Source organism: Salvelinus alpinus, chromosome 1 (assembly GCF_045679555.1).
Source record: "Salvelinus alpinus chromosome 1, SLU_Salpinus.1, whole genome shotgun sequence".
NCBI lineage: Eukaryota > Metazoa > Chordata > Actinopteri > Salmoniformes > Salmonidae > Salvelinus > Salvelinus alpinus.
The window spans coordinates 1,932,470-1,953,249 of NC_092086.1; the positions used below are offsets into that span (position 1 = coordinate 1,932,470).

General features: G+C 41.2%; 1 protein-coding gene across 3 annotated transcripts in view; it reads left to right on the forward strand.

The window, feature by feature from the left end:
• The window catches only part of llgl1 (LLGL scribble cell polarity complex component 1), a 183,156-nt gene that overhangs the window by 104,741 nt on the left and 57,635 nt on the right, over window positions 1–20,780 (forward strand). For 2 of the 3 annotated variants that reach the window (XM_071390575.1, XM_071390583.1), the window contains 3 exons: window positions 5,616–5,727; window positions 8,085–8,140; window positions 8,422–8,557. In XM_071390575.1, the coding sequence (XP_071246676.1) occupies window positions 5,616–5,727; window positions 8,085–8,140; window positions 8,422–8,557 (304 nt within the window). Of the gene's footprint in view, window positions 1–5,615; window positions 5,728–8,084; window positions 8,141–8,247; window positions 8,343–8,421; window positions 8,558–20,780 lie in introns of those variants that run through there. The other variant, XM_071390588.1, reaches the window with a different exon arrangement.

Here is a 20,780-nt window from a genome sequence, read left to right on the forward strand (position 1 = left end):
TAGGGTTCTACCTGATCTCTGTCTCTGTGTGTATAGGGTTCTACCTGATCTCTGTCTCTGTGTGTGTAGGGTTCCACCTGATCTGTCTCTCTGTGTGTATAGGGTTCTACCTGATCTCTGTCTCTCTGTGTGTGTAGGGTTCTACCTGATCTCTTTCTCTCTGTGTGTGTAGGGTTCTACCTGATCTCTGTCTCTCTGTGTGTATAGGGTTCTACCTGATCTGTCTCTCTGTGTGTGTAGGGTTCTACCTGATCTCTGTCTCTCTGTGTGTGTAGGGTTCTACCTGATCTCTGTCTCTCTCTGTGTGTATAGGGTTCTACCTGATCTCTGTCTCTGTGTGTATAGGGTTCTACCTGATCTCTTTCTCTGTGTGTATAGGGTTCTACCTGATCTCTGTCTCTGTGTGTATAGGGTTCTACCTGATCTCTGTCTCTGTGTGTATAGGGTTCTACCTGATCTCTGTCTCTGTGTGTGTAGGGTTCCACCTGATCTGTCTCTCTGTGTGTATAGGGTTCTACCTGATCTCTGTCTCTCTGTGTGTGTAGGGTTCTACCTGATCTCTGTCTCTCTGTGTGTGTAGGGTTCTACCTGATCTCAGTCTCTCTGTGTGTATAGGGTTCTACCTGATCTGTCTCTCTGTGTGTGTAGGGTTCTACCTGATCTCTGTCTCTCTGTGTGTGTAGGGTTCTACCTGATCTCTGTCTCTCTCTGTGTGTATAGGGTTCTACCTGATCTCTGTCTCTGTGTGTATAGGGTTCTACCTGATCTCTTTCTCTGTGTGTATAGGGTTCTACCTGATCTCTGTCTCTGTGTGTATAGGGTTCTACCTGATCTCTGTCTCTGTGTGTGTAGGGTTCCACCTGATCTGTCTCTCTGTGTGTATAGGGTTCTACCTGATCTCTGTCTCTCTGTGTGTGTAGGGTTCTACCTGATCTCTGTCTCTCTGTGTGTGTAGGGTTCTACCTGATCTCTGTCTCTCTGTGTGTATAGGGTTCTACCTGATCTCTCTCTCTGTGTGTAGGGTTCTACCTGATCTCTGTCTCTCTGTGTGTGTAGGGTTCTACCTGATCTCTGTCTCTCTCTGTGTGTAGGGTTCTACCTGATCTCTGTCTCTGTGTGTATAGGGTTCTACCTGATCTCTTTCTCTGTGTGTATAGGGTTCTACCTGATCTCTGTCTCTGTGTGTATAGGGTTCTACCTGATCTCTGTCTCTGTGTGTATAGGGTTCTACCTGATCTCTGTCTCTGTGTGTGTAGGGTTCCACCTGATCTGTCTCTCTGTGTGTATAGGGTTCTACCTGATCTCTGTCTCTCTGTGTGTAGGGTTCTACCTGATCTCTGTCTCTGTGTGTGTATAGGGTTCTACCTGATCTCTGTCTCTGTGTGTGTAGGGTTCTACCTGATCTGTCTCTCTGTGTGTATAGGGTTCTACCTGATCTCTGTCTCTGTGTGTATAGGGTTCTACCTGATCTGTCTTTCTGTGTGTATAGGGTTCTACCTGATCTGTCTCTCTGTGTGTATAGGGTTCCACCTGATCTGTCTCTCTGTGTGTATAGGGTTCTACCTGATCTCTGTCTCTGTGTGTATAGGGTTCTACCTGATCTCTGTCTCTGTGTGTATAGGGTTCTACCTGATCTCTGTCTCTGTGTGTGTAGGGTTCCACCTGATCTGTCTCTCTGTGTGTATAGGGTTCTACCTGATCTCTGTCTCTCTGTGTGTAGGGTTCTACCTGATCTCTGTCTCTGTGTGTGTATAGGGTTCTACCTGATCTCTGTCTCTGTGTGTGTAGGGTTCTACCTGATCTGTCTCTCTGTGTGTATAGGGTTCTACCTGATCTCTGTCTCTGTGTGTGTAGGGTTCTACCTGATCTGTCTCTCTGTGTGTATAGGGTTCTACCTGATCTCTGTCTCTCTGTGTGTATAGGGTTCTACCTGATCTCTGTCTCTGTGTGTGTAGGGTTCCACCTGATCTGTCTCTCTGTGTATAGGGTTCTACCTGATCTCTGTCTCTGTGTGTATAGGGTTCTACCTGATCTCTTTCTCTGTGTGTAGGGTTCTACCTGATCTCTGTCTCTGTGTGTATAGGGTTCTACCTGATCTCTGTCTCTGTGTGTGTAGGGTTCCACCTGATCTGTCTCTCTGTGTGTATAGGGTTCCACCTGATCTGTCTCTCTGTGTGTATAGGGTTCCACCTGATCTCTGTCTCTCTGTGTGTAGGGTTCTACCTGATCTGTCTCTCTGTGTGTGTAGGGTTCTACCTGATCTCTGTCTCTCTGTGTGTATAGGGTTCTACCTGATCTGTCTCTCTGTGTGTGTAGGGTTCTACCTGATCTCTGTCTCTCTGTGTGTGTAGGGTTCTACCTGATCTCTGTCTCTCTCTGTGTGTATAGGGTTCTACCTGATCTCTGTCTCTGTGTGTATAGGGTTCTACCTGATCTCTGTCTCTGTGTGTATAGGGTTCTACCTGATCTCTGTCTCTGTGTGTATAGGGTTCTACCTGATCTCTGTCTCTGTGTGTATAGGGTTCTACCTGATCTCTGTCTCTGTGTGTGTAGGGTTCCACCTGATCTGTCTCTCTGTGTGTATAGGGTTCTACCTGATCTCTGTCTCTCTGTGTGTAGGGTTCTACCTGATCTCTGTCTCTGTGTGTGTATAGGGTTCTACCTGATCTCTGTCTCTGTGTGTGTAGGGTTCTACCTGATCTGTCTCTCTGTGTGTATAGGGTTCTACCTGATCTCTGTCTCTGTGTGTGTATAGGGTTCTACCTGATCTCTCTCTCTGTGTGTGTAGGGTTCCACCTGATCTGTCTCTCTGTGTGTATAGGGTTCTACCTGATCTCTGTCTCTCTGTGTGTAGGGTTCTACCTGATCTATGTCTCTGTGTGTGTATAGGGTTCTACCTGATCTCTGTCTCTGTGTGTGTAGGGTTCTACCTGATCTGTCTCTCTGTGTGTATAGGGTTCTACCTGATCTCTGTCTCTCTGTGTGTATAGGGTTCTACCTGATCTCTGTCTCTGTGTGTGTAGGGTTCCACCTGATCTGTCTCTCTGTGTGTATAGGGTTCTACCTGATCTGTCTCTCTGTGTGTATAGGGTTCTACCTGATCTGTCTCTCTGTGTGTATAGGGTTCCACCTGATCTGTCTCTCTGTGTGTATAGGGTTCTACCTGATCTCTGTCTCTGTGTGTATAGGGTTCTACCTGATCTCTGTCTCTGTGTGTATAGGGTTCTACCTGATCTCTGTCTCTGTGTGTGTAGGGTTCCACCTGATCTGTCTCTCTGTGTGTATAGGGTTCTACCTGATCTCTGTCTCTCTGTGTGTAGGGTTCTACCTGATCTCTGTCTCTGTGTGTGTATAGGGTTCTACCTGATCTCTGTCTCTGTGTGTGTAGGGTTCTACCTGATCTGTCTCTCTGTGTGTATAGGGTTCTACCTGATCTCTGTCTCTGTGTGTGTAGGGTTCTACCTGATCTGTCTCTCTGTGTGTATAGGGTTCTACCTGATCTCTGTCTCTCTGTGTGTATAGGGTTCTACCTGATCTCTGTCTCTGTGTGTGTAGGGTTCCACCTGATCTGTCTCTCTGTGTGTATAGGGTTCTACCTGATCTCTGTCTCTGTGTGTATAGGGTTCTACCTGATCTCTTTCTCTGTGTGTAGGGTTCTACCTGATCTCTGTCTCTGTGTGTATAGGGTTCTACCTGATCTCTGTCTCTGTGTGTGTAGGGTTCCACCTGATCTGTCTCTCTGTGTGTATAGGGTTCCACCTGATCTGTCTCTCTGTGTGTATAGGGTTCCACCTGATCTCTGTCTCTCTGTGTGTAGGGTTCTACCTGATCTGTCTCTCTGTGTGTGTAGGGTTCTACCTGATCTCTGTCTCTCTGTGTGTATAGGGTTCTACCTGATCTGTCTCTCTGTGTGTGTAGGGTTCTACCTGATCTCTGTCTCTCTGTGTGTGTAGGGTTCTACCTGATCTCTGTCTCTCTCTGTGTGTATAGGGTTCTACCTGATCTCTGTCTCTGTGTGTATAGGGTTCTACCTGATCTCTTTCTCTGTGTGTATAGGGTTCTACCTGATCTCTGTCTCTGTGTGTATAGGGTTCTACCTGATCTCTGTCTCTGTGTGTATAGGGTTCTACCTGATCTCTGTCTCTGTGTGTGTAGGGTTCCACCTGATCTGTCTCTCTGTGTGTATAGGGTTCTACCTGATCTCTGTCTCTCTGTGTGTAGGGTTCTACCTGATCTCTGTCTCTGTGTGTGTATAGGGTTCTACCTGATCTCTGTCTCTGTGTGTGTAGGGTTCTACCTGATCTGTCTCTCTGTGTGTATAGGGTTCTACCTGATCTCTGTCTCTGTGTGTGTAGGGTTCTACCTGATCTGTCTCTCTGTGTGTATAGGGTTCTACCTGATCTCTGTCTCTCTGTGTGTATAGGGTTCTACCTGATCTCTGTCTCTGTGTGTGTAGGGTTCCACCTGATCTGTCTCTCTGTGTGTATAGGGTTCTACCTGATCTGTCTCTCTGTGTGTATAGGGTTCTACCTGATCTGTCTCTCTGTGTGTATAGGGTTCCACCTGATCTGTCTCTCTGTGTGTATAGGGTTCTACCTGATCTCTGTCTCTGTGTGTATAGGGTTCTACCTGATCTCTGTCTCTGTGTGTATAGGGTTCTACCTGATCTCTGTCTCTGTGTGTATAGGGTTCTACCTGATCTCTGTCTCTGTGTGTGTAGGGTTCCACCTGATCTGTCTCTCTGTGTGTATAGGGTTCTACCTGGTCTCTGTCTCTCTGTGTGTAGGGTTCTACCTGATCTCTGTCTCTGTGTGTGTATAGGGTTCTACCTGATCTCTGTCTCTGTGTGTGTAGGGTTCTACCTGATCTGTCTCTCTGTGTGTATAGGGTTCTACCTGATCTCTGTCTCTGTGTGTGTAGGGTTCTACCTGATCTGTCTCTCTGTGTGTATAGGGTTCTACCTGATCTCTGTCTCTCTGTGTGTATAGGGTTCTACCTGATCTCTGTCTCTGTGTGTGTAGGGTTCCACCTGATCTGTCTCTCTGTGTGTATAGGGTTCTACCTGATCTCTGTCTCTGTGTGTATAGGGTTCTACCTGATCTCTTTCTCTGTGTGTAGGGTTCTACCTGATCTCTGTCTCTGTGTGTATAGGGTTCTACCTGATCTCTGTCTCTGTGTGTGTAGGGTTCCACCTGATCTGTCTCTCTGTGTGTATAGGGTTCCACCTGATCTGTCTCTCTGTGTGTATAGGGTTCCACCTGATCTCTGTCTCTCTGTGTGTAGGGTTCTACCTGATCTGTCTCTCTGTGTGTAGGGTTCTACCTGATCTCTGTCTCTCTGTGTGTAGGGTTCTACCTGATCTCTGTCTCTGTGTGTGTAGGGTTCCACCTGATCTGTCTCTCTGTGTGTGTAGGGTTCTACCTGATCTCTGTCTCTCTGTGTGTGTAGGGTTCCACCTGATCTGTCTCTCTGTGTGTATAGGGTTCTACCTGATCTGTCTCTCTGTGTGTGTAGGGTTCTACCTGATCTCTGTCTCTCTGTGTGTGTAGGGTTCCACCTGATCTGTCTCTCTGTGTGTATAGGGTTCTACCTGATCTGTCTCTCTGTGTGTGTAGGGTTCTACCTGATCTCTCCATCAGAGTACCAGCGTTTCTCCCTGTCAGCTAAAGTCATCACTGAACCGCTGTGTACTGTGGATCTGGAGCGACCGCTGGAGCCACACATCAGGTCACTACACGCCTCGTTTACAAACAAAGATGCTGAACGTCACCTGCTGCCCTCCCCGTCCTCGCACCTCCTGTCCTCTCCGTCCTCACATCCTGTCCTCTCCGTCCTCACATCCTGTCCTCTCCCGTCCTCACACCTCCTGTCCTCCCCATCCTCACACCTCCCGTCCACACACCTCCTGTCCTCACCCGTCCTCACATCTCCTGTCCTCCTTGTCCTCACATCTCCTGTCCTCTCCCGTCCTCACACCTCCTGTCCTCTCCGTCCTCACATCCTGTCCTCTCCCGTCCTCACACCTCCTGTCCTCCCCATCCTCACACCTCCCGTCCACACACCTCCTGTCCTCACCCGTCCTCACATCTCCTGTCCTCCTTGTCCTCACATCTCCTGTCCTCTCCCGTCCTCACACCTCCTGTCCTCTCCCATCCTCACTCCTCCCGTCCTCACACCTCCTGTCCTCTCCCGTCCTCACACCTCCCGTCCTCTCCCGTCCTCACACCTCCCGTCCTCACACCTCCTGTCCTCTCCCGTCCTCACACCTCTTTTCCTCACACCTCCCGTCCTCACACCTCCCGTCCTCACACCTCCTGTCCTCTCCCGTCCTCACACCTCCTGTCCTCTCCCGTCCACACATGTCCTGTCCTCTCCCGTCCACACATGTCCTGTCCTCTCCCGTCCTCACACCTCCTGTCCTCCCCGTCCTCACACCTCCTGTCCTCACACCTCCTGTCCTCTCCCGTCCTCACACCTCCTGTCCTCTCCCATCCTCACACCTCCTGTCCTCTCCCGTCCTCACACCTCCTGTCCTCTCCCGTCCTCACACCTCCTGTCCTCTCCCGTCCTCACACCTGCTGTCCTCTCCCGTCCTCACACCTCCTGTCCTCTCCCGTCCTCACACCTCCTGTCCTCTCCCCTCCCGTCCCCACACCTCCTGTCCTCTTCCGTCCCGTCCCCACACCTCCTGTCCTCTTCCGTCCTCACACCTCCTGTCCTCTCCCGTCCTCACACCTCCTGTCCTCTCCCATCCTCACACCTCCTGTCCTCTCCCGTCCTCACACCTGCTGTCCTCTCCCGTCCTCACACCTGCTGTCCTCTCCCGTCCTCACACCTCCTGTCCTCTCCCCTCCTCCTCACACCTTCCGTCCTCACACCTCCTGTCCTCTCCCCTCCCGTCCTCACACCTCCTGTCCTCTTCCGTCCTCACACCTCCTGTCCTCTCCCGTCCTCACACCTCCTGTCCTCTCCCGTCCTCACACCTGCTGTCCTCTCCCGTCCTCACACCTCCTGTCCTCTCCCCTCCCGTCCTCACACCTCCTGTCCTCTTCTGTCCTCACACCTCCTGTCCTCTCCCATCCTCACACCTCCTGTCCTCTCCCATCCTCACACCTCCTGTCCTCTCCCGTCCTCACACCTCCTGTCCTCTCCCGTCCTCACACCTCCTGTCCTCTCCCGTCCTCACACCTGCTGTCCTCTCCCGTCCTCACACCTCCTGTCCTCTCCCGTCCTCACACCTGTCCTCTCCCGTCCTCACACCTCCTGTCCTCTCCCGTCCTCACACCTCCTGTCCTCTCCCGTCCTCACACCTCCTGTCCTCTCCCGTTCTCACATTTTACAAAGGAACACGACAAGGTTGTCCAATCTCACCTTTTTTTTTTTGCCAATAATTTTTACTTTTTAAAAATCTCAAATCTTATGCTCATTAGTTTATCCAAGTGAATCAGAAGGCATTTACATTCCAGGCCAGAGAGATCACGATATCCCAACAGGCGAATGACACCTCATAAATGTATTTTTGTCACAAACTAGATTAGCATGTGAAGCAGTTCTCCCAAAATCTCAGGTTTGGTTTTACATCTTTCCAACATGTGAGATGTTTGTTCTGAAAGAAGCAGATCAATCCAGCAGAATGTAACATATCTGAAAACGTAAGGCTGTGAATGATCTTCTCCTCCAGCAGAATGTAACGTAAGGCTGTGAATGATCTTCTCCTCGTGAGGGAGGGGTTTATGTCTCCAAGGGAGGGGTTTTCAAGGGAGGGGTTTTCACTCAAAGCTGAGGGGCAATTATTTATTTTTTTACCTTTTATTTAACGAGGCAAGTCAGTTAAGAACTAATTCTTATTTTCCACGACGGTCTAGGAACAGTGGGTTAACTGCCTTGTTCAGGGGATGAATGACATATGTTTTACCTTGTCAGTTTAGGGGATTCGATCTAGAAACCTTTTTGGTTACTAGTCCAACGCGTTAACCACTAGGCTACGCCGCCCCCACTCTAACCTCCCATGGTGCACTGGGGTTGTTACCCAGTATCAACAACACCGTGAGCTACTGCTCTGATGCTGTTCTCTGTCTCCATAGCGACGACGCTGCCATGCCTCTCCGGGCCAACGGAACTCACCGGAACCAGGCTGAAGGTACGTGGAACGCTTCTCATTGGTCCTTCTGCTAACATTTACTAACTGGCTGTCAACCAATCCCCTTTCACATTGCCTCAGTCTGACCTCTAACCCCTGACTTCCAGGGTTAACCGAGGACCCCCAGTGTGGCCTGTCCTCCCCGCCTCCCCTTTCACATTGTCTCAGTCTGACCTCTAACCCCTGACTTCCAGGGTTAACCGAGGACCCCCAGTGTGGCCTGTCCTCCCCGCCTCCCCTTTCACATTGTCTCAGTCTGACCTCTAACCCCTGACCCCCAGGGTTAACCGAGGACCCCCCGTGTGGCCTGTCCTCCCCGCCTCCCCTCTCCCCTCTGGACTCCCCCATGAGTATGGCTGATCTCAGTCTGGACACCACCGGAGAACTCACTGTGGAGGACGTCAGGGACTTCCTCACGTAAGATATTACATTAACATGTTGGTCATTTAACAGACGTTCTGATCCAGAGACTTAGTTACATTAACCTGTCTAGGATGAGAGTGCCGCTAGCGGCACTCCCCCCCCACCCCCACTGAAAAACCAGTGCCGCGAAATTCAAAAAAAATATTTTTTTTAAATATTTAACTTTCACACATTAAAGTCCAATACAGCTAATGAAAGACACAGATCTTGTGAATCCAGTCAACATGTCCGATTTTTAAAATGTTTTACAGGGAAGACACAATATGTAAAGATGTACATCTATTACCTAAAAACACATTAGCATAATCCACCATCTTTTATTTGTCCACCAACACCAGTAGCTATCACCAATTCGGCTAAACTAAGATATTTATAGCCCCTAACCAATAAAAAAACTCATCAGATGACAGTCTGATAACATATTTATGGTATGGGATAGGTTTTGTTAGAAAAAAGTGCATATTTCAGGTAGATATCATAGTTTACAATTGCACCCACCGTCACAAATGGAATAGAAAAACTACTTAGAGCAACGTGTTTACCTACTTACTAATCATCAAACATTTCGTAAAAATACACAGCATACACGAATCGAAAGACACAGATCCTGTGAATACAGACAATATTTCAGATTTTCTAAGTGTCTTACAGCGAAAACACAATAAATCGTTATATTAGCATAGCACATAGCACATAGCAGCCCAGCATTGATTCTAGCCAAAGTGAGCGATAAAAGTAAACATCGCCAAAATATATTAATTTTTTCACTAACCTTCTCAGAATTCTTCAGATGACACTCCTGTAACATCATATTACACAATCCATATAGAGTTTGATCGAAAATGTTTATATTTAGCCACCAAAATCATGGTTAGACAATGTGAAATGTAGCTCAGCTGGTCAGAAAAAGTCTGTGCGCCACTTAGACAGTGATCTACTCTTATACATAAATACTCATAAACGTGACTAAAAAATATAGGGTGGACAGGGATTGATAGACAATTTAATTCTTAATACAATCGCGGAATTACATTTTTTAAATTATCCTTACTTTTCAATACAGCTTGCGCCAAGCGAAGCTACGTCAAAAAACATGGCGTCCGAAGCCACTAACACTTTTCGACAGAAACACGATTTATCATAATAAAAATGTCCTACTTTGAGCTGTTCTTCCATCGGTATCTTGGGCAAAGGATCCTTTCTTGGGTCCAATCGTCTTTTGGTGGAAAGCTGTCCTCTTGCCATGTGGAAATGCCAACTGCGTTCGGGATGAACTGGAAGCGTGCCCAGCAACTCACAGCGTTTCAGAAATAAATGTCCCAAAATCGCACTAAACGGATATAAATTGCTATAAAACGCTTTAAATTAACTACCTTATGATGTTTTTAACTCCCATAACGAGTAGAAACATGACCCGAGTAATATTACTCCCTCCACTAATGCTTGGAACAGGTGCGGGTCGGTGGCCTCTAGGCGCTTGACGCAGCTCCAAAAGACTGACTAGCCTCAGGGTTTTTTAATTTATAGTGCCTGTGAACGCGCAATCGACCTGATTCAAATCGTCATCACGTAAAGACATCCAGGGGAAGACGTAAGCAGTGTCCGTATAGTCATATCAATAACAGTGCCCTTTTAACTGACTCCAGAGCAGTGGCCAACATTTCTGAAATCTGAATCCATGTCAGGGAAATTGCTGTAGAATGGGCTCTGTTCCACTTAGAGACAAAATTTCAACTCCTATAGAAACTATAGACTGTTTTCTATCCAATAATAATAATAATATGCATATTGTACGATCAAGAACTTTGTGGGAAGCCGTTTCAAAAAATTACACGATTAGCATAAATAGCCACAACAGCGCCCCCATCCTCAACAGGTTAACATGTTAGTCATTTAACAGATGTTCTGATCCAGAGAGACTTAGTTACATTAACATGTTAGTCATTTAACAGACGTTCTGATCCAGAGACTTAGTTACATTAACATGTTAGTCATTTAACAGACGTTCTGATCCAGAGACTTAGTTACATTAACATGTTAGTCATTTAACAGACGTTCTGATCCAGAGACTTAGTTACATTAACATGTTAGTCATTTAACAGACGTTCTGATCCAGAGACTTAGTTACATTAACATGTTAGTCATTTAACAGACGTTCTGATCCAGAGACTTAGTTACATTAACATGTTAGTCATTTAACAGACGTTCTGATCCAGAGACTTAGTTACATTAACATGTTGGTCATTTAACAGACGTTCTGATCCAGAGAGACTTAGTTACATTAACATGTTAGTCATTTAACAGACGTTCTGATCCAGAGACTTAGTTACATTAACATGTTAGTCATTTAACAGACGTTCTGATCCAGAGAGACTTAGTTACATTAACATGTTAGTCATTTAACAGACGTTCTGATCCAGAGACTTAGTTACATTAACATGTTAGTCATTTAACAGACGTTCTGATCCAGAGACTTAGTTACATTAACATGTTAGTCATTTAACAGACGTTCTGATCCAGAGACTTAGTTACATTAACATGTTAGTCATTTAACAGACGTTCTGATCCAGAGACTTAGTTACATTAACATGTTAGTCATTTAACAGACGTTCTGATCCAGAGACTTAGTTACATTAACATGTTAGTCATTGAACAGACGTTCTGATCCAGAGAGACTTAGTTACATTAACATGTTAGTCATTTAACAGACGTTCTGATCCAGAGAGACTTAGTTACATTAACATGTTAGTCATTTAACAGACGTTCTGATCCAGAGAGACTTAGTTACATTAACATGTTAGTCATTTAACAGACGTTCTCATCCAGAGACTTAGTTACATTAACATGTTAGTCATTTAACAGACGTTCTGATCCAGAGACTTAGTTACATTAACATGTTAGTCATTTAACAGACGTTCTGATCCAGAGACTTAGTTACATTAACATGTTAGTCATTTAACAGACGTTCTGATCCAGAGAGACTTAGTTACATTAACATGTTAGTCATTTAACAGACGTTCTCATCCAGAGACTTAGTTACATTAACATGTTAGTCATTTAACAGACGTTCTGGTCCAGAGAGACTTAGTTACATTAACATGTTAGTCATTTAACAGACGTTCTGATCCAGAGACTTAGTTACATTAACATGTTAGTCATTTAACAGACGTTCTGATCCAGAGACTTAGTTACATTAACATGTTAGTCATTTAACAGACGTTCTGATCCAGAGACTTAGTTACATTAACATGTTAGTCATTTAACAGACGTTCTGATCCAGAGAGACTTAGTTACATTAACATGTTGGTCATTTAACAGACGTTCTGATCCAGAGAGACTTAGTTACATTAACATGTTAGTCATTTAACAGACGTTCTGATCCAGAGAGACTTAGTTACATTAACATGTTAGTCATTTAACAGACGTTCTGATCCAGAGACTTAGTTACATTACCATGTTAGTCATTTAACAGACGTTCTGATCCAGAGACTTAGTTACATTAACATGTTAGTCATTTAACAGACGTTCTGATCCAGAGACTTAGTTACATTAACATGTTAGTCATTTAACAGACGTTCTGATCCAGAGAGACTTAGTTACATTAACATGTTAGTCATTTAACAGACGTTCTTATCCAGAGACTTAGTTACATTAACATGTTAGTCATTTAACAGACGTTCTGATCCAGAGAGACTTAGTTACATTAACATGTTAGTCATTTAACAGACGTTCTGATCCAGAGACTTAGTTACATTAACATGTTAGTCATTTAACAGACGTTCTGATCCAGAGACTTAGTTACATTAACATGTTAGTCATTTAACAGACGTTCTGATCCAGAGAGACTTAGTTACATTAACATGTTAGTCATTTAACAGACGTTCTGATCCAGAGACTTAGTTACATTAACATTACATTTACATTTAAGTCATTTAGCAGACGCTCTTATCCAGAGCGACTTACAAATTGGTGCATTCACCTAATGACAGACGTTGTTAGTCATTTAACAGTCATTTAACATGTTAGTCATTTAACAGACGTTCTGATCCAGAGACTTAGTTACATTAACATGTTAGTCATTTAACAGACGTTCTGATCCAGAGACTTAGTTACATTAACATGTTAGTCATTTAACAGACGTTCTGATCCAGAGACTTAGTTACATTAACATGTTAGTCATTTAACAGACGTTCTGATCCAGAGACTTAGTTACATTAACATGTTAGTCATTTAACAGACGTTCTGATCCAGAGACTTAGTTACATTAACATGTTAGTCATTTAACAGACGTTCTGATCCAGAGACTTAGTTACATTAACATGTTAGTCATTTAACAGACGTTCTGATCCAGAGACTTAGTTACATTAACATGTTAGTCATTTAACAGACGTTCTGATCCAGAGACTTAGTTACATTAACATGTTAGTCATTTAACAGACGTTCTGATCCAGAGACTTAGTTACATTAACATGTTAGTCATTTAACAGACGTTCTGATCCAGAGACTTAGTTACATTAACATGTTAGTCATTTAACAGACGTTCTGATCCAGAGACTTAGTTACATTAACATGTTAGTCATTTAACAGACGTTCTGATCCAGAGACTTAGTTACATTAACATGTTAGTCATTTAACAGACGTTCTGATCCAGAGACTTAGTTACATTAACATGTTAGTCATTTAACAGACGTTCTGATCCAGAGACTTAGTTACATTAACATGTTAGTCATTTAACAGACGTTCTGATCCAGAGAGACTTAGTTACATTAACATGTTAGTCATTTAACAGACGTTCTGGTCCAGAGAGACTTAGTTACATTAACATGTTAGTCATTTAACAGACGTTCTGTTCCAGAGACTTAGTTACATTAACATGTTAGTCATTTAACAGACGTTCTGATCCAGAGAGACTTAGTTACATTAACATGTTAGTCATTTAACAGACGTTCTGATCCAGAGACTTAGTTACATTACCATGTTAGTCATTTAACAGACGTTCTGATCCAGAGACTTAGTTACATTAACATGTTAGTCATTTAACAGACGTTCTGATCCAGAGACTTAGTTACATTAACATGTTAGTCATTTAACAGACGTTCTGATCCAGAGACTTAGTTACATTAACATGTTAGTCATTTAACAGACGTTCTGTTCCAGAGACTTAGTTACATTAACATGTTAGTCATTTAACAGACGTTCTGATCCAGAGAGACTTACTTACATTACCATGTTAGTCATTTAACAGACGTTCTGATCCAGAGACTTAGTTACATTAACATGTTAGTCATTTAACAGACGTTCTGATCCAGAGACTTAGTTACATTAACATGTTAGTCATTTAACAGACGTTCTGATCCAGAGAGACTTAGTTACATTAACATGTTAGTCATTTAACAGACGTTCTGATCCAGAGACTTAGTTACATTAACATGTTAGTCATTTAACAGACGTTCTGATCCAGAGACTTAGTTACATTAACATGTTAGTCATTTAACAGACGTTCTGATCCAGAGAGACTTAGTTACATTAACATGTTAGTCATTTAACAGACGTTCTGATCCAGAGACTTAGTTACATTAACATGTTAGTCATTTAACAGACGTTCTGATCCAGAGACTTAGTTACATTAACATGTTAGTCATTTAACAGACGTTCTGATCCAGAGAGACTTAGTTACATTAACATGTTAGTCATTTAACAGACGTTCTGATCCAGAGACTTAGTTACATTAACATGTTAGTCATTTAACAGACGTTCTGATCCAGAGAGACTTAGTTACATTAACATGTTGGTCATTTAACAGACGTTCTCATCCAGAGACTTAGTTACATTAACATGTTAGTCATTTAACAGACGTTCTGATCCAGAGACTTAGTTACATTAACATGTTAGTCATTTAACAGACGTTCTGATCCAGAGAGACTTAGTTACATTAACATGTTAGTCATTTAACAGACGTTCTGATCCAGAGAGACTTAGTTACATTAACATGTTAGTCATTTAACAGACGTTCTGATCCAGAGACTTAGTTACATTAACATGTTAGTCATTTAACAGACGTTCTGATCCAGAGACTTAGTTACATTAACATGTTAGTCATTTAACAGACGTTCTGATCCAGAGACTTAGTTACATTAACATGTTAGTCATTTAACAGACGTTCTGATCCAGAGACTTAGTTACATTAACATGTTAGTCATTTAACAGACGTTCTGATCCAGAGACTTAGTTACATTAACATGTTAGTCATTTAACAGACGTTCTGATCCAGAGACTTAGTTACATTAACATGTTAGTCATTTAACAGACGTTCTGATCCAGAGACTTAGTTACATTAACATGTTGGTCATTTAACAGACGTTCTGATCCAGAGAGACTTAGTTACATTAACATGTTAGTCATTTAACAGACGTTCTGATCCAGAGACTTAGTTACATTAACATGTTAGTCATTTAACAGACGTTCTGATCCAGAGAGACTTAGTTACATTAACATGTTAGTCATTTAACAGACGTTCTGATCCAGAGACTTAGTTACATTAACATGTTAGTCATTTAACAGACGTTCTGATCCAGAGACTTAGTTACATTAACATGTTAGTCATTTAACAGACGTTCTGATCCAGAGACTTAGTTACATTAACATGTTAGTCATTTAACAGACGTTCTGATCCAGAGACTTAGTTACATTAACATGTTAGTCATTTAACAGACGTTCTGATCCAGAGACTTAGTTACATTAACATGTTAGTCATTGAACAGACGTTCTGATCCAGAGAGACTTAGTTACATTAACATGTTAGTCATTTAACAGACGTTCTGATCCAGAGACTTAGTTACATTAACATGTTAGTCATTTAACAGACGTTCTGATCCAGAGACTTAGTTACATTAACATGTTAGTCATTTAACAGACGTTCTGATCCAGAGACTTAGTTACATTAACATGTTAGTCATTTAACAGACGTTCTGATCCAGAGACTTAGTTACATTAACATGTTAGTCATTTAACAGACGTTCTGATCCAGAGACTTAGTTACATTAACATGTTAGTCATTTAACAGACGTTCTGTTCCAGAGACTTAGTTACATTAACATGTTAGTCATTTAACAGACGTTCTGATCCAGAGAGACTTACTTACATTACCATGTTAGTCATTTAACAGACGTTCTGATCCAGAGACTTAGTTACATTAACATGTTAGTCATTTAACAGACGTTCTGATCCAGAGACTTAGTTACATTAACATGTTAGTCATTTAACAGACGTTCTCATCCAGAGACTTAGTTACATTAACATGTTAGTCATTTAACAGACGTTCTGATCCAGAGACTTAGTTACATTAACATGTTAGTCATTTAACAGACGTTCTCATCCAGAGACTTAGTTACATTAACATGTTAGTCATTTAACAGACGTTCTGATCCAGAGAGACTTAGTTACATTAACATGTTAGTCATTTAACAGACGTTCTCATCCAGAGACTTAGTTACATTAACATGTTAGTCATTTAACAGACGTTCTGATCCAGAGACTTAGTTACATTAACATGTTAGTCATTTAACAGACGTTCTGATCCAGAGACTTAGTTACATTAACATGTTAGTCATTTAACAGACGTTCTGATCCAGAGAGACTTAGTTACATTAACATGTTAGTCATTTAACAGACGTTCTCATCCAGAGACTTAGTTACATTAACATGTTAGTCATTTAACAGACGTTCTGGTCCAGAGAGACTTAGTTACATTAACATGTTAGTCATTTAACAGACGTTCTGATCCAGAGACTTAGTTACATTAACATGTTAGTCATTTAACAGACGTTCTGATCCAGAGACTTAGTTACATTAACATGTTAGTCATTTAACAGACGTTCTGATCCAGAGACTTAGTTACATTAACATGTTAGTCATTTAACAGACGTTCTGATCCAGAGAGACTTAGTTACATTAACATGTTGGTCATTTAACAGACGTTCTGATCCAGAGAGACTTAGTTACATTAACATGTTAGTCATTTAACAGACGTTCTGATCCAGAGAGACTTAGTTACATTAACATGTTAGTCATTTAACAGACGTTCTGATCCAGAGACTTAGTTACATTAACATGTTAGTCATTTAACAGACGTTCTCATCCAGAGACTTAGTTACATTAACATGTTAGTCATTTAACAGACGTTCTGATCCAGAGACTTAGTTACATTAACATGTTAGTCATTTAACAGACGTTCTGATCCAGAGAGACTTAGTTACATTAACATGTTAGTCATTTAACAGACGTTCTTATCCAGAGACTTAGTTACATTAACATGTTAGTCATTTAACAGACGTTCTGATCCAGAGAGACTTAGTTACATTAACATGTTAGTCATTTAACAGACGTTCTGATCCAGAGACTTAGTTACATTAACATGTTAGTCATTTAACAGACGTTCTGATCCAGAGACTTAGTTACATTAACATGTTAGTCATTTAACAGACGTTCTGATCCAGAGACTTAGTTACATTAACATGTTAGTCATTTAACAGACGTTCTGATCCAGAGACTTAGTTACATTAACATGTTAGTCATTTAACAGACGTTCTGATCCAGAGACTTAGTTACATTAACATGTTAGTCATTTAACAGACGTTCTGATCCAGAGAGACTTAGTTACATTAACATGTTAGTCATTTAACAGACGTTCTGATCCAGAGACTTAGTTACATTACCATGTTAGTCATTTAACAGACGTTCTGATCCAGAGACTTAGTTACATTAACATGTTAGTCATTTAACAGACGTTCTGATCCAGAGACTTAGTTACATTAACATGTTAGTCATTTAACAGACGTTCTGATCCAGAGACTTAGTTACATTAACATGTTAGTCATTTAACAGACGTTCTGATCCAGAGACTTAGTTACATTAACATGTTAGTCATTTAACAGACGTTCTGATCCAGAGAGACTTAGTTACATTAACATGTTAGTCATTTAACAGACGTTCTGATCCAGAGACTTAGTTACATTAACATGTTAGTCATTTAACAGACGTTCTGATCCAGAGACTTAGTTACATTAACATGTTAGTCATTTAACAGACGTTCTGATCCAGAGAGACTTAGTTACATTAACATGTTAGTCATTTAACAGACGTTCTGATCCAGAGACTTAGTTACATTAACATGTTAGTCATTTAACAGACGTTCTGATCCAGAGAGACTTAGTTACATTAACATGTTGGTCATTTAACAGACGTTCTCATCCAGAGACTTAGTTACATTAACATGTTAGTCATTTAACAGACGTTCTGATCCAGAGACTTAGTTACATTAACATGTTAGTCATTTAACAGACGTTCTGATCCAGAGAGACTTAGTTACATTAACATGTTAGTCATTTAACAGACGTTCTGATCCAGAGAGACTTAGTTACATTAACATGTTAGTCATTTAACAGACGTTCTGATCCAGAGACTTAGTTACATTAACATGTTAGTCATTTAACAGACGTTCTGATCCAGAGACTTAGTTACATTAACATGTTAGTCATTTAACAGACGTTCTGATCCAGAGACTTAGTTACATTAACATGTTAGTCATTTAACAGACGTTCTGATCCAGAGACTTAGTTCCATTAACATGTTAGTCATTTAACAGACGTTCTGATCCAGAGACTTAGTTACATTAACATGTTAGTCATTTAACAGACGTTCTGATCCAGAGACTTAGTTACATTAACATGTTGGTCATTTAACAGACGTTCTGATCCAGAGAGACTTAGTTACATTAACATGTTAGTCATTTAACAGACGTTCTGATCCAGAGACTTAGTTACATTAACATGTTAGTCATTTAACAGACGTTCTGATCCAGAGAGACTTAGTTACATTAACATGTTAGTCATTTAACAGACGTTCTGATCCAGAGACTTAGTTACATTAACATGTTAGTCATTTAACAGACGTTCTGATCCAGAGACTTAGTTACATTAACATGTTAGTCATTTAACAGACGTTCTGATCCAGAGACTTAGTTACATTAACATGTTAGTCATTTAACAGACGTTCTGATCCAGAGACTTAGTTACATTAACATGTTAGTCATTTAACAGACGTTCTGATCCAGAGACTTAGTTACATTAACATGTTAGTCATTGAACAGACGTTCTGATCCAGAGAGACTTAGTTACATTAACATGTTAGTCATTTAACAGACGTTCTGATCCAGAGACTTAGTTACATTAACATGTTAGTCATTTAACAGACGTTCTGATCCAGAGACTTAGTTACATTAACATGTTAGTCATTTAACAGACGTTCTGATCCAGAGACTTAGTTACATTAACATGTTAGTCATTTAACAGACGTTCTGATCCAGAGACTTAGTTACATTAACATGTTAGTCATTTAACAGACGTTCTGATCCAGAGACTTAGTTACATTAACATGTTAGTCATTTAACAGACGTTCTGTTCCAGAGACTTAGTTACATTAACATGTTAGTCATTTAACAGACGTTCTGATCCAGAGAGACTTACTTACATTACCATGTTAGTCATTTAACAGACGTTCTGATCCAGAGACTTAGTTACATTAACATGTTAGTCATTTAACAGACGTTCTGATCCAGAGACTTAGTTACATTAACATGTTAGTCATTTAACAGACGTTCTCATCCAGAGACTTAGTTACATTAACATGTTAGTCATTTAACAGACGTTCTGATCCAGAGACTTAGTTACATTAACATGTTAGTCATTTAACAGACGTTCTCATCCAGAGACTTAGTTACATTAACATGTTAGTCATTTAACAGACGTTCTGATCCAGAGAGACTTAGTTACATTAACATGTTAGTCATTTAACAGACGTTCTCATCCAGAGACTTAGTTACATTAACATGTTAGTCATTTAACAGACGTTCTGATCCAGAGACTTAGTTACATTAACATGTTAGTCATTTAACAGACGTTCTGATCCAGAGACTTAGTTACATTAACATGTTAGTCATTTAACAGACGTTCTGATCCAGAGAGACTTAGTTACATTAACATGTTAGTCATTTAACAGACGTTCTCATCCAGAGACTTAGTTACATTAACATGTTAGTCATTTAACAGACGTTCTGGTCCAGAGAGACTTAGTTACATTAACATGTTAGTCATTTAACAGACGTTCTGATCCAGAGACTTAGTTACATTAACATGTTAGTCATTTAACAGACGTTCTGATCCAGAGACTTAGTTACATTAACATGTTAGTCATTTAACAGACGTTCTGATCCAGAGACTTAGTTACATTAACATGTTAGTCATTTAACAGACGTTCTGATCCAGAGAGACTTAGTTACATTAACATGTTGGTCATTTAACAGACGTTCTGATCCAGAGAGACTTAGTTACATTAACATGTTAGTCATTTAACAGACGTTCTGATCCAGAGAGACTTAGTTACATTAACATGTTAGTCATTTAACAGACGTTCTGATCCAGAGACTTAGTTACATTAACATGTTAGTCATTTAACAGACGTTCTCATCCAGAGACTTAGTTACATTAACATGTTAGTCATTTAACAGACGTTCTGATCCAGAGACTTAGTTACATTAACATGTTAGTCATTTAACAGACGTTCTGATCCAGAGAGACTTAGTTACATTAACATGTTAGTCATTTAACAGACGTTCTTATCCAGAGACTTAGTTACATTAACATGTTAGTCATTTAACAGACGTTCTGATCCAGAGAGACTTAGTTACATTAACATGTTAGTCATTTAACAGACGTTCTGATCCAGAGACTTAGTTACATTAACATGTTAGTCATTTAACAGACGTTCTGATCCAGAGACTTAGTTACATTAACATGTTAGTCATTTAACAGACGTTCTGATCCAGAGAGACTTAGTTACATTAACATGTTAGTCATTTAACAGACGTTCTGATCCAGAGACTTAGTTACATTAACATTACATTTACATTTAAGTCATTTAGCAGACGCTCTTATCCAGAGCGACTTACAAATTGGTGCATTCACCTAATGACAGACGTTGTTAGTCATTTAACAGTCATTTAACATGTTAGTCATTTAACAGACGTTCTGATCCAGAGACTTAGTTACATTAACATGTTAGTCATTTAACAGACGTTCTGATCCAGAGACTTAGTTACATTAACATGTTAGTCATTTAACAGACGTTCTGATCCAGAGACTTAGTTACATTAACATGTTAG